The sequence below is a fragment of the Mirounga angustirostris genome, unplaced genomic scaffold (genome assembly GCF_029215605.1).
Source record: "Mirounga angustirostris isolate CCGP_5_RB_7025 unplaced genomic scaffold, mMirAng1.0.hap1 SCAF_2, whole genome shotgun sequence".
Classification (NCBI taxonomy): Eukaryota; Metazoa; Chordata; class Mammalia; order Carnivora; family Phocidae; genus Mirounga; species Mirounga angustirostris.
In genome coordinates this window covers 57,735,890-57,750,536 of record NW_026991710.1, presented here as the reverse complement: position 1 = coordinate 57,750,536, position 14,647 = coordinate 57,735,890, and the positions used below count along the sequence as shown (strand labels likewise).

The 14,647-nt window shown below is 39.6% G+C and overlaps 1 protein-coding gene across 6 annotated transcripts in view; it reads left to right on the top strand.

The window, feature by feature from the left end:
- ADAMTS3 (ADAM metallopeptidase with thrombospondin type 1 motif 3) overlaps window positions 1-14,647 on the top strand; it is a 251,241-nt gene that overhangs the window by 17,148 nt on the left and 219,446 nt on the right. For 2 of the 6 annotated variants that reach the window (XM_064584560.1, XM_064584561.1), the window contains exon 3: window positions 2,598-3,034. The exons of 2 other annotated variants lie outside the window; for them this stretch is intronic. In XM_064584560.1, the coding sequence (XP_064440630.1) occupies window positions 2,598-3,034 (437 nt within the window). The remainder of the gene's footprint in view (window positions 1-2,597; window positions 3,035-14,647) is intronic. 2 more of the 6 variants (XM_045881036.3, XM_064584562.1) reach the window with 1 other exon arrangement.

Here is a 14,647-nt window from a genome sequence, read left to right as displayed (position 1 = left end):
AAAAGACAAAGCTGTATAGAAATATGCCTTCTTTATTTTGAATAAAAATGCGGAACATACTGTCTGACAGTGGAAAAATGGAACTGTCCCAGAGAATCTAGGATGCATGGTTTGCTGTAAGCATGAGGCCCTGGGTGTCCTCCTGGGTGTGGAGGAGCCTCCTTGCATTCTTCCTAAATTTTCTAGTTCTCTAGTCACTTAATCCAGGCATCAGTATATTGTCTAGACTTTGGTTGTGTGAATTTCCTTCAGTGGAGATGGGAAATCTCCTTCACTTGAAACAGTAAATGAATAGTTAGAGAAAGAGTTATAAGTGGGATTACTGGTGCAGGCAGATGCCCTTGGACCTCAGGTAGTATGTCTTTTTTTTTTTTTTTTTAGGTAGTATGTCTTGTAAGTTAGTGTATAACCGCATAGACAAAGCAAAGGTTCTCCGGTTACCTGCATTACTAACTTAATACATGTTAAACAGATCCTACTGACAAGAGACCTTGGCGTGTACAAAATCTTATATTAGATAGTATTGGAAATACCAAGCTGAATGGGGGGGGTTTCTTGTCCTTAAGGAATTTATACTTAATTGGGGATAGGCTTTGTCAGTCCATACCCAAGAGCCTGATTCATCCCTTACTGTGGAAGCCTTCCCCTCCATCACTCTGCTCCTGTGACACTCAAGTTCATTCCCTAAAATTTTGAGTTCTTTCTATAAGCCAGAAGTTACTAAAAGTATTCCCCAGGGATTTGGCTGTAAGAGAGACTACATCTTTGCATCTGTGCTTATGCTGATGCCTAGTGTGGGTCTTTGACGATGGTCCAGAGAAACCACAAAGTGGGGATCATGCCGTTGCTGCGCGTCCCAGGGCTGGAGGCGGGCTTCACTTTACTATGTGATGTGACAGTCCTCACTCCTGCCTAGTAAATATTTACAGCAGTGTTATTTGATCTGTGCATTTAATAAAGAAGGGTATTTTGTTTAAATTCATTGGCCATTCTAAATGGCATAATGATAACAAACATGCACTCAAAGAATTTCCAAGTTGTAAAATGCCTTCATTTGTCTTCTGGTGCTTTATACACTGTGTGAAGTATTTAAAAAGCAGGAAAAGAATGAACATATTCTATAAGGTTACTTTAAGATCATAGGTTATAGTTCAGTTATGAGTCTTACACTTTCATTTATTGGATGACATCCATGTAATTGCTCTAGGGGAGACGTATTCATGGATCATAGAATTTTTTTCAGGGTACTTTGACATACTGTGGGACTAGTCTTAGGCTAGAATCATGAAGGTGGGGCACTTTTTAATTTCTGTTATCAGATTTTGCTTGTCTTCTTTTCTCATTCTTGTCCTCATGTTCTTTTCCAGGATCCACTGTCTTGCTTCCAAATCATTTTTAGTAAGGGATAAATGGTTTATTCAATGAGTTATCTTTCCCCAGCGTGTTTGCATTTTAGCAGACATAATACATTTGGCTAAATGAGGGGAATTAATTGTGAAATTGAGTTTAACCTGTAGCTGGCCACCGTGATATAAGGTGGACTCCAAATAGGCATTCATATTAAAATGAGTATCTGTCCCATGTACGGAATTTGGTGCAAAATGACAATGCCATTTGCTCTTAACTGACCAGCATCTGCATATTTAATTTATAGATTATGATTTCTTTTTTTTTTTTTTTTTTTTTTACCTATTCTCCTCATTTTCTGAAAATGTTCTGTGATTTATGGGGCACAACTCAGTGGAACAGAATGAGTGTATGGGCTTTGGAATATGACTTGGATTCCTATCTGAGCTTCACAGTTACTTGATCTTGAGCACATACTTCCTGAATCTCAGTTTCCTCACCCATGAAATGTGATTGTTAGGTTTGTTATGATGGAAAAATTATATATAAACTACAGCACCATAAACTACAATGTATAAAATTACAGGCCAACGGTAAATGCAACATAAAGTAGCTATTATAATTAGTATAAATTCTAGGATTTTTACAGGGAAAAAATTAAACAATAAAAAAAAATTTCTTCTACATAATAGCAACTTTGTTAAAAATTTGTAGCAGGTGTCAGTTATGTCAATAATATATGAATTGGGAGCATGTCTTGATGATAAGCAAACCAGATATCATTTATGGAAACTTACTATATTTATATCCTCAAACATATAAATGAGATACGAATATTCACATTGTAGTACATTTTTTTTTTAAAGATTTTATTTATTTATTTGAGACAGAGAGAATGAGAGACAGAGAGCATGAGAGGGAGGAGGGTCAGAGGGAGAAGCAGGCTCCCTGCCGAGCAGGGAGCCCGATGCGGGACTTGATCCCGGGACTCCAGGATCATGACCTGAGCCGAAGGCAGTCGCTTAACTAACTGAGCCACCCAGGCGCCCTGTAGTACATTTTTTAAAAAGAAAATGATTCATTGAACCCAGAGTTCCCTAAGTGTAGTTGAGAAATGATTTGAGTTCTCAAAATTTCATACCTAATGAGATGGTTCAGGAATATACTTATTATGCAAGTTGAGGTAGAGCCTTGTGAGGTGGGGCACTTTATGCCTAAGCTATGTCCTCCTGTGTTCTCTTGTCACACAGGGTTCTACAATTCTATTTTTCACCCCACAGATTTACCAATAAAGAGACAGAGTGAGTATGAGCTGGTGACTCCAGTCAGCACAAATTTTGAAGGACACTATCTCTCCCATATTCTTTCTGCAAATCACAAAAGGAGGTCACCGAGGGACGTGTCTTCCAACTCTGAGCAATTGTTCTTTAACATCACAGCATTTGGAAGAGATTTTCACCTGCGACTAAGGCCCAACACTCAGCTAGTAGCTCCTGGGGCTGTTGTGGAATGGCACGAGACCTCTCTGGTGCCTGAGAATGTAACTGACCCCATTAATGATCATCAAGCAGGAAATGCTTCAGAAAGAATCTGGAAAACAGAGCCTTTGCAGACTAACTGTGCTTATGTTGGTGACATCATGGACATTCCAGGAACCTCTGTTGCCATTAGCAACTGTGACGGTCTGGTAAGACTTATTCCCTTTTGTATGTATGTGTTTGCAGGTGTGTGGGAGTGCAGCATGGCTCCAGCATGGTTTGGAAGGTAGAGGTGGAAAGGAAGCCTTACTCTTATATTTTAAGTTCAGGAAGGAGCTTGAGAAAGCACTTTATAGTCAAAGATGTGTGCTTTGGCTTCATTTTGCCACAAAGACAGCATTATTCCGAGAAGCAAAAGATACCTATTTTAGCATTTTTTGCTTACATTTTCACTTGTGTTACATTGGGGAGTTTTATTTCCTTATTTCTTTCAAAGCATCCTGGAAATTTTCTGAAGAAATGTAGATTCCTCCAAAATGATAGCATTTCACTTCTTATGTGGAAACTTTGGATATCTTCTTAAAGTATTTTGAATGCATTCTTTCGCTTCCCCACAGAATGCTAAAATGGGAAATGAGCAGATCCTTTGTCAGAATTTGTTCAAATCACATTACTTTACAAATACGAGATGTAGTTATCTCTGCATCGTGGCTTTGAGTCAGGTTTTTCTTTATTTTCAACTAAAATACCCGTATATTGCTCTTCAGTTTTGTTGATGAGGCCAATAGTAACTGACCTTTCTCTACACACTCTGCCGATGTGAAATATTTTTGTTTCATTACTCCAGATGTTATTTGGAAAGTGTGTCAATGTTTATACCCCCTCCATCCACAGTTGACTTTGTTCAAAAAAGCAACCATTTTTCTTTCTAGGGTTGCCAGGCTGCTGTTTCTTGGGAGTTCAGAGCTATTCCCTTTGTTTTGCCACTCTTCTGGGAGTTCTCGAAATATTCCTTATGTTCCTGCTTATAATTATTCTACCTTAGCTGGTCCTCCAACAATACCATGAAGTTTTTGCTATTGTTCTCTCTATGCATAGGCCCAACCCAGAGGAGGTATGATACATATGTTTTACCAAATGCTGGTGAGGTCATTGTTTCAGGCTTTATTTTTGCAGTCTTGTCCTGCCTCTTGATGCTCTGTAGGGTTTTAAGAGCCAGTGCAGAAAACTGAGCAGAGGACATGTAGCAGGTCCAAGTGTTCAAGTGGGACTGCATTAGATTAGGATCTGTACATTTGCATTTGGTGCTAGACCGTATTCTGGGGTTTGAAGACATAAGGAATTGCTTGAATTCTCATTCTCTACAAAGGTGGAATAGATGTGAATTAATTAAGTCATTGAATAGGAAATAAAAAAGAAAGTACTTTCTAGAAGATGAAGTTCAAAGTATTCATTGAGAAAGTGTGATTCAGTAACTACTAAGATAGAAAAGAACACAAATCATACAAAAGGTACTATTTTGTAATACTTTTAAGTAAAATACATTGAATATAAAACTTAATTCAGTGTTATTTTTTAGTTTTATAGCATAAAAAATTATGTATGTTTACCTTCTCAGTTAAGATTTGAAATGTGGGATATTGGCTTGAAAATCAGTTTAAGGAAGGTAAAAGGCAAGGAACTGACTTTAATGCATCATCACAGTGATTTTTTTTTTTTTAAGATTTTATTTATTATTTATTTGAGACAGAGAGAATGAGAGAGAGAGAGAGAGCACATGAGAGGGGGGAGGGTCAGAGGGAGAAGCAGGCTCCCTGCCCAGCAGAGAGCCCGATGCGGGACTCGATCCCGGGACTCCAGGATCATGACCTGAGCCGAAGGCAGTCGCTTAACCAACTGAGCCACCCAGGCGCCCCATCACAGTGATTTTTATATCTGACTTAGCAACCAGTATTTTTCTTACCATATATGTCTAATTATTGAATCATAGATATGAGAAATCTGGGGCCATAACAAGTTGTTATAAAGAAGAAGAAAATAGATATAAAGTCTGAATGAATGTTAATTATTAGGATTCTTTAATTTCTCATTTTTAAGACGGTGTTAGCATCATGTGTAAATTGATATTGAGTGTGTGTGTGTACTAAACAGACTGCACACTGAAAGTATTCATTTGTTCCAATCTTTGGTCCATTAATTAATTAATTAATTAAACAATATTTATAGGAGCTGGTGATGAACCAAGTGCTATTCTAGGCACTGTGAAATGGTGGAAGGAATAGTGGTTACCATCCTCATGCAGCTCAAAGATGTTATATTTGTCATGAAATTTAAATGTCAAAATATCTGGCATATGTATATATACATATATATGTTAGAATCACGTTTAACTTGAAAAATTGTAGTTAAGGGAAATATGTTCCGGAGATATGAATAGGACAGAGTTTTGAACCAGAGATAATTGGCCTAGGCCTTCAGCTAGATCCAGGAAAAGGGTGGGTCTGGCCTCTAGAGAAGGCAGTGCTGACTCTGTGGGTAGGCGGAATGAAGCCTTTTCTAGACTTTCCAGTTCACAGTAGCCATGTGCCAGGGAAAAGTGAAGATGATGGCAGAAAGAACAGCAAGCAGGGTTATGGGGAGCGAATCAACAAACCAGAGGGATAACAGCAGGACTACTTCATTAAGTTGGGAACAAGTTCTTAGAATTGTAGAATTGCATTGGATGGGATAAGTCCTTAGCAGAGATGAAGCAGGAAGTTTAACTGAAGGGAATGTAAATAAACTTGGCTGATTTGCTGATTCCTAAACCCCTTTTCCCTTTAACTGGCTATATAGGGATCAGGCTTAACCTTCTTGGCCTCAGAAAGGGAAGCAGGGATACTGAGATAACATAGATGCCTGAGGATTAACCTGATGGGCTATCCAGCCATTGCCCGGGGAGACTCTGAGACTATAATCAAATCCAAGTAGGTCTAGTAGAAAGTACAGCCCCATTTGGCCTAAAGATACCAATGGAAAAATACCTGCCAGCAAGTATATAGTTAAGTCTCCTGATATGGAAGACAGTGTCACTGAAGCTTTACCTGGATGGGAAGTCGAATCCTTTTGGTTACATTGGTTTTCGATGGTATTCCCGTGATCTGACTTTCTCCATGTGTCCTTCGAAGCTGTTGCACATAAGAAACAGCCACAGGAACATAGATTTCACTAGGGTTGGGGGTTTCATAGTAAGGCTTTCTCCCGCGGTGAAACTCCTTACATCTCTTTCCTCTAATGGAAACTTGTGGCATGCTCTGTGAGTTTGAAATGGGCAGCACTCTCAGACAGAATTACTTTGTAGTAAGCAGAACTCTTTAATTAAATTTAAAAAACGAGTGGTACTCAAAGTGTGTCCACAGACTCAGGCTTGTGAAGAAATAAATACCGAAAGTGAGACTATATATAGAAACTCTTATACCAATTTGACAATTGTTGTATTTGTACCGGGTCGAATAATTTTTAAAAAATGGGGCTGGTGTTTTGTTTTATCATTTTTTAAAATAATTTATTTATTTTATTAGAGAGTGTGTGTGAGAGAATGCGCAAGCAGGGGGAGTGGCAGAGGGAGAGGGAGAAGCAGGCTCCCCGCTGAGCAGGGACCCTGATTCGGGACTCGATTTCAGGACCCTGAGATCATGGCCTGAGTTGAAACCAAGAGTCGGACAAGAGTCGGCTTAACCAACTGTGCCACCCAGGCACCCGTCTAGTAATTAATTTCTGTTGTGTTTTACAAAATAGTCCAAGACCAATTGGGAGAAAAGAAAACATTGTCTCCACCACAGATAGTTTGCCTGGGTGGCTCAGTCGTTAAGCGGCTGCCTTAGGCTCAGGTCATGATCCCGGGGTCCTGGGATCGAGCCCTGCGTTGGGCTCCCTGCTCAGTGGGAAGCCTGCTTCTCCTTCTCCCACTCCCCCTGCTTGTGTTCCTTCTCTCACTGTGTCTCTCTCTGTCAAATAAATAAATAAAATCTTTAAAAAAAGAAAAAAGAAAAGCAAGCAGCGACACTTAAGCTGTTTTTACCCCTCTGGATATCAGCTACTTGACTGAAATAGTAAGATAGAGTCTACCTATCCCAGGTAACTGTATGAAATGGTCAAAGGAAAGGTGCTTTAATAAAGGCTTGATTGAAGAGGACAGAAAGATGCCTCGAGTGACATATCCAAAGCCAATGTCTAGAATGTGATTTAGACATTGATATGCATCATAACTAAAATATTATTCTCTGGGTTTCTGAAATCAACATCAGAGTCTTCTGCACAAAGGAATTGACAGTGATTCTTACCCAGTGTGGCCAAGAATAATTTATCTGTTCTTGTCTAGTGTGACCTTTTCCTGTGCTTTGCAAGATGATCATTTATGAGTGACTGCTAATTCTTTACCACTTACAGCTTTATTCTTGCTCTAGTTTATCCTACCTGTAGGTAAGAACTACTAAGATGTTCAGTCATTGAATCGTCCCTGCTTTCTTTTTTTTTTTGAAGATTTTTATTTATTTATTTGACAGAGAGAGAACAAGTAGGCAGAGAGGCAGGCAGAGGGAGAGGGAGAAACAGGCTCCCTGCTGAGCAGGGAGCCTGATGCGGGTCTCCATCCCAGGACCCTGGGATCATGACCTGAGCTGAAGGCAGCCGCTTAACCAACTGAGCCACCCAGGCGCCCCTCGTCCCTGCTTTCTGATGGCATCCAATCTAGAACAAAGCCCAGCTTCTCTAGACCTCCACCCCCCCATCCAATTACCCAACTGAAGCTCAAGTCCTGTTAATAGGTTCTTTCTCACGCTCTTTTACTGAAATGCTCATGCTTCCCTCTGGTGTGCATTCTCCCTCCGTGCAACATGGAATAAACCCAGCTTGTCCACTGCAGATGTGCTGCTGGTGGTCTTTGGCTGGAGGGTGTCGACATGCTTTTCCTCTCTGCTTCAACATTTCTGAGATTTCACACACTTCTTAGTGGGAAGACACTTCTGGCTGAGAATCCCAGCTGAAAATAGATTTCTTTATTCCACAGAGCCCTGGCATTTACTCTGGAACACCATTAAATCTCCCCTACGAGCAGTGGGAGCTCACAATCATATTTTGTGGTCTATAAATGTGCCAAAATAAAGGGTTGTTTGGTTAGTAGGCTTTATTTCATGTATTTCATAACATAAGGACACTGAATTTCTCTAGACTTGCTGGAACAATATTGCTCTGTTAATTCCCCTGGATTAGCATCAGAGGGACCTGGTTGGGAGTGGAAGAGCTGACTGCTAATGGCTTTTCCTGGGTTATCCAGCTCAGTGATTTCCTTGTGGGCTGATTTTATGATCAAGGGAGTCTATCTAGGACACAAATTTTCAGCATTTTTTTAACATTTGGAATTCTTCCTTCAAATGAAATCACTAGGGGTTACCTACTAAAGTAATATGCGAAACGGATAAACTCAGGAAAGGCCTGCCTAAAACACAGGTGGGAGATGCTCTTTCTCTCTGTCTCTTCTTCCTGCCCTGTTCTCACTCTAGACCACTTTTAGTCTCCCGGAGGCGTCCAGCAGGGATCTTCACTGTTAGGGCAAGGGGTCTTGGAAGCTTGAGGTGAAGCATTTGGAAACCATAAATAGAGCCTCTTTTTTGAAATATCGGATAGTCACATCTGGTTAATATTGGAGGTATTTTATCTTCCTTAGATTTGGGGCATGGCCCAATGAAGTCTTGGAGGACAATTGCAAACCTATAAAGAAAACAGCCTTAGGACTCCTGCCTTGAGACTTTTGCTTTGGGATTTGGTCCCCTTAACAGCATATTCTTGCCATGCCTATTTCAGTAAGTCTAGCTGCAGAAGCAGTTTTTAAAAAGTCTGTCTAAAAAAGTATTATGAGCCAGTGTGCCCGGGATTAAGAACATTTGACCTATGATTGTAGATACAGCTCAATCTAGTAAAAGAAATGTCTGATACTAAAAATGGATACAAGTCTGTAGTTATTTATAGTGGATTTAGAAAAGAGGGTTTTTGAGGGCTGATCTTTAGATGTTGATATTCAAACATCTGCTTTTGTGAGAGGAGCCTGATTTGCTGAAGGCGCATCACGTCTCATGGAACACGTCTATGAAAGGTGTCACGCATTTTATTGACTGGACAGGGGGAGATTTGTCTATTTATGGTTTATATGCTAATTTCAGAGACATTAGACGGTTTGAGGAACAAAGGACTGAAACCTTGTTTTACCTCCAGGCACCTACACCAGGCTATTTTAGCAATGCAGGATTAGAAGGAGCTTAAAGCCCCTAAACCCTTTCATTTCCAGAAGTAGAAGGGAAAAAAAAAAAAAGCAGGCACTGGCCCCTTTCAAAATGAAGAATGGATTCAAGTTCTCTAGTTCAATTAGTCTGGGAGAACCAGTACCATGGTGGACCTCATTTCTTCTTTCCTGAGATTTGGTTAAGCTGTGGCCCTTTGGGAGCTGTCACTGTTTACCTAGTTGTGTGTCTTCGAGGTTGGGTACATTTTCCGCTCTGCCCCCTTTCTCAAATATAAAGGCAGCCGGTATGTGCTTATCTGGGGGAAAGAGGCAAGGTTTGGCATAGTCCTTGATCATTTTCACATTTCGTATCTGATTTGCATAAGTCGAGAATCATACATATGTCAAGTCTTTACCATTTTTTTTGGCTCTATTTCTCTTGTGTGATTTAGTTAATCTTATACGAAGAATATCCAAGGACATGAGCTGGGAATAGAGTAGGAAGTGAAAGAAAAAAAACAAAAAAACCTGTCAGAAGTGTTTTTAAATTTTGCAAATATTTCTTCATAATAGTTTTTTTGTAGTTAATCTAAATTATTCATATTTATTTATGAATATCACCTGTACAGTATTTATTATTTGATTTATATCATTTTTGATGATGATTTGTTTCCATTATCTCCCATAACATTGGTATAGTAAAATTTTTAAAAATTAAGTTTAAAGATGAGTTAAAAATTGGGGAAAATGTAAATATGATGCTGCAAATCTTTCTTGGGACAGACATGGAAAAACAAAATAAAAGGGGCAGCAGAAGTACTTTTTCTTTCTGCTGTCAGCTTGGCAAGTAATGCTTCTTCTTCCCAGTGTCTTGACAACTATGACTTCTTTACTCCAGGACAGATTTTTCAAGATACTCAACACATGCTTTAAGAACTGTGAAAATAGTGCTGACCACATCTTAAAATACCTTCTTCTGAGTAAATCATCATAAAACATCATAAAACAAGAACAAGAGGACAGCTCGGTATTGATATGATGCCCTTGTGCATAATCAGGTTTTGAGGTCACAGAGTTCTAAACTGTAAGCAAAATCCAGCCTCAAAGTTTTCACCTGTGAAAACCGTGTTCTTCTTTTGACTTAATCTTTGCTTCCAGGAGTACTGATCAAGTTAACAAAGCATTTTGAAGCAGTAGGCTATGTAAAGTGCTATACCGATGGCTGTGGTAAATACTGAAGGTAAGTCAGGCATAACCTTGGTTTTCCAAGGGCACTGGAAAGGAGATGCGCCGTAGCCGACCGGAAGTACAAGGCACACTGTTTTATATGTTGTAAGCCTAGACCGCATGAGATGTGAGAGCTCGGAGGGTGGAAAGATTGTTTCTGCCTGGAAGGATGGTGGAAGGCTTCCTGGAGGAAGCAATATTTGTGGTACAAGAGATTTGAAAAGGTAAACATTTATGTTAAAATAATCCCCAGTGACGGTGGGGATGGAGTGGGTGGGAGGAGGAGCCTCTGAAGAAAGTAGGAACCTTGTTGGAGGTCTGCGTATGCTGGCCCTAAGATTGAAGGGAGGATGCGGAAGTTGATTTCATGAACTTTGTAACATATATAACAAATACATAGGAGGGCCAGTGTTTATCTGAATATGATACAAAAGGGAGAGAAAGAAAGAAAAAGGAGCATAGATCAGTGACTGTCACTGATATTAATAGGACTGCACGGACATTCAGGATGGGAGGAGGGCTAGGATTCCTGTTCCTTAATGACATTGCTTTTCTTCATAGAAAAAAGTTTCTCTGGGGGCTCCTGGGTGGCTCAGTTGGTTAAGTGTCTGCCTTCTGCTCAGGTCATGATCCCAGGGTCCTGGGATCCAGTGCTGCATCAGGCTACCTACTCAGAGGGGAGCCTGCTTCTCCCTCTCCCTCTGCTGCTCCCCCGCTTGTGCTCTCTCTCTGTCAAATAAATAAATAAAATCGTTAAAAAAAAAAAAAGAAAAAAAAGTTTCTCTGAAGTCATGGGGCCTTTTCCTCTGGAGTTTAGGGAGGTTTTTTCATAGTAACTTTTTTCTAGAGTTTGTTTCCCAAATTTTATCTCAGAGGGTTATGAAATTTGACTTTGAAAAATCTGACTTTTTCCATCTAGGTTCTTCAACCTTTCAAGTTTGATCAGTGATTGTGCCATTTAGTAAACCTCCTGCTACGACTATTATTTCTTCCACCTGCAGTGTTTTCCTCACTTTCTTATTCTCAGTGCTTATATCTCTTCTTGCCATTCCCCAACGAGTATTACTAATGTCATTTAGTGATATTACTGATTTTTAGAGATTTTATTCATTTATTTGTTAGAGAGAGAGACAGAGTTTGCACACAAGTAGGGGGAACAACAGGCAGAGGGAGAAGCAGGCAGCCCGACATGGGGCTCGATCCCAGGACCCTGGGATCATGACCTGAGCTGAAGGTAGACACTTAACTGACTGAACCACCCAGTCGTCCCTGAAACAAGGGACTTTAATCACTTGTTTTTTTTTTTAAATAATTATTTTCAAAAAACTTGATTAATTTTTAAGCAATACTAGGCTACACTAAATGTATCAAGACATTATTATTAGTCTTTTTTTTTTTAAGATTTATTTATTTATTTATTTGACAGAGAGAGACAGCGAGAGAGGGAACACAAGCAGGGGGAGCAGGAGAGGGAGAAGCAGGCTTCCCGCGGAACAAGGAACCTGATGCGGGGCTCGATCCCAGGACCCTGAGATCATGACCTGAGCCGAAGGCAGACGCTTAACGACTGAGCCAACCAGGCGCCCCCATTATTATTAGTCTTAATGTGGTTTGTGAGTCCTTTGATAAACAAGTTCAAATTTTCCATAATTGTAATTAATTTCTAAAAATTCTAGTTTATTGATCTTCAACAGGGATATATAGTTGTACTGAGGTCTAACTTTAGAGTAAGTGATGTTCAAATAAAAAAGGACATTATATATAGCCTGATAGGTTTTGAAAAGCATGATCTAGATTGTTATAGCCTATTCCTACAAAATGTTTAGAAGATATTAAATTTTGAGGTTTGTGGTGAAAATAATCAATAAACACCAATGAAGAGGAACACCGGCTAAGCTATTTAGAGTTATAATACTTTGAAAGAGTTCAGTTTGGAAAAATGTAACTCCTATTGATGACAGAAGTCTAAACTTCTGTAGAACGGTTGAGGGAAATGGCTCCTGGTGAGAGCAGGTAGAGCACTGGTGTAGAGTCAGACCTAACTCCAGTTCCGCCGCCTACCAGCCTGTGACCTTCAACAAGTGAGTTAACCTTTCGGAGGTCTCTTTCCTTCAGTAAAGTGGAGGTCAGGTCAAGACCTTGCCAAGACTGTTAGGGCATCTCTCACACAGCCTGGTGCCTAGGAAGTATAGGATTTATTACTGCAGTCCTTTAACTTCTTTTTTTCAATTTAAAATGATTTGTCCTTCCTATTTTGTGATTAATAATAGTAATGATTAAGTTTGCAAAATAAGAAATACTGCAGCCTGTGACCTAATTTGTGGAAATTTCAGTCTTCTCTGAAGTGAATACCTCGGGGAAAATCCTGTAATGTTCACATCACCCTCTCCACCTGATGTAGGGCTCCTTTATCATTGGCTCCGAGGAATACTCTAACCTCTGCCCTCCTGAAGACTTCTAAGGATGGGAAACTCACTCTTCGCCATCTTATTTATATATAGCTCTGCCATATGTAGAAAGTTCTTTCTTAGGTTTTACTTAGAAATAGGAAGTGAAAATATCTTGTTCCACTTACTAGGTTCTTCAGAGTTGACAAAGATGTAGTAACCATTCATGATTGACCTCTTATCGTTATTATTATTGTAATAGTTCCATTTTATGCGGTTGACCTCTCAGTCATTCATTGTACCTAACAGGCAGCAAACTACTTCAGGAAAATTTCCCTAGAATGGTGTGAGATAGCCCACACTCTAGCCAGAATGGATTTAACCAGGCATAAGCTGTAATTTTAACATTCCTCTCATGCTTTTTGTTTTGGGAAATATTTTAAATTATGACTCTCAGAGTGAGACATTTTTTTGGTGAGTAGTGATAAAGAGTCCTATGGCATTAGGTGATATAATACTGTTGTTCAGAGTCTTAACATCCTTGTTCATTTCATATCTCTTTCATCAGGTGATGGCAGTCAATATGCTGTCTTACATCTATTTTTTTTCCCGTCTGGAGTGTTCCTTAAAAAAAAAATACAGCAAAGTATGCATTTTCTACAACTTTGTGGAGGCAATTGCGGGGAATGGAGAGTAAGGTGGCATGGTGGGTCCCTAACTCTAGCTATGAGAAAGTGCATTTTTGAACTTAAATGACATTATCAAAGTAGACTTTAGGGGTCATGGTGAATTTTAAAGATATTTCTGGGGGGCGCCTGGGTGGCTCAGTTGTTAAGCGTCTGCCTTCGGCTCAGGTCATGATCCCAGGGTTCTGGGATCGAGCCCCACATCGGGCTCCCTGCTCAGCGGGGAGCCTGCTTCTCCCTCTCCCCTCCCCCTGCTTGTGTTCCCTCTCTCGCTGTGTCTCTCTGTCAAAATAAATAAATAAAATCTTTAAAAAAAAAAAAAAGATATTTCTGGAAGACCTACTTCTGTCTAGTGATGTCCCTAAAAATGAAAGATTGTTATAGATTGAGAAGACCATGCTATTAAATGCTAGGGTGTCATATGAACATAGTGGGGACCCAGTCTGAGCATGCAAAGCCCAAGAGAAAATGAAGAACAGCACTTAGTGAGAGATTCTGCAAATGTTAGCAACCCAAACACAGTGGGAAAAGTTTCATTTAGCATTATCTGTGAAACAGGATGCTTTTAACATAGTGATTAGAATCTTGGGGTAATAATTCCTTTAAGCTTGCAGGATACTTGATCTTGCTTAGAGGGTGCCAATATTTCCTGCTTTCCTGCCTGGTTTCATATAGTCCTTTATTTTTCATACCTGGCTCTGAGGATGGGATTAACTGGCCACTAGGACAAGAAAACAGACCAAAAAGAGTGATGTGGATCCAGATATAATTAAATCACTGTGAGAGCTCTGTCTCTGTTTGGTCAGCCACATGTCATTGTTACTTTTGACTTCAACTGTGGTACCAAACCTAAACTCAGGATAATGATGAGGTAAGATTCTGAACCATATTGGTCTTAGATTCTAACCATTGATCTAATAGTTTCATGGGAGGCCTCTTTTTATAGCTGTGCTTGGAAAAATTTTGGAAACATGTGCCTCTAGGAGAATGTTTTAAAATTAGGGCTGTATTTATGGAACTTCATTGTAACTCCTCCCCATACTTAAAAACTCAAGAGTTCAAATTAGATCGGTGATTCTTTCTGTTCCACCTGGTGGACCTTATGTTTTGAAATATGATGTAAACCAAACTGTGCTTATTAAGTAATAAATCATTTTTCTTTTCTGTTAATAATAAAAACATACAAAATTGCTGGTCAAAATCACCAGTGAGTACAACTTACTTTCCCTCTGTACCCATTGGTGATCTCTGATAAAAAGATTAAAT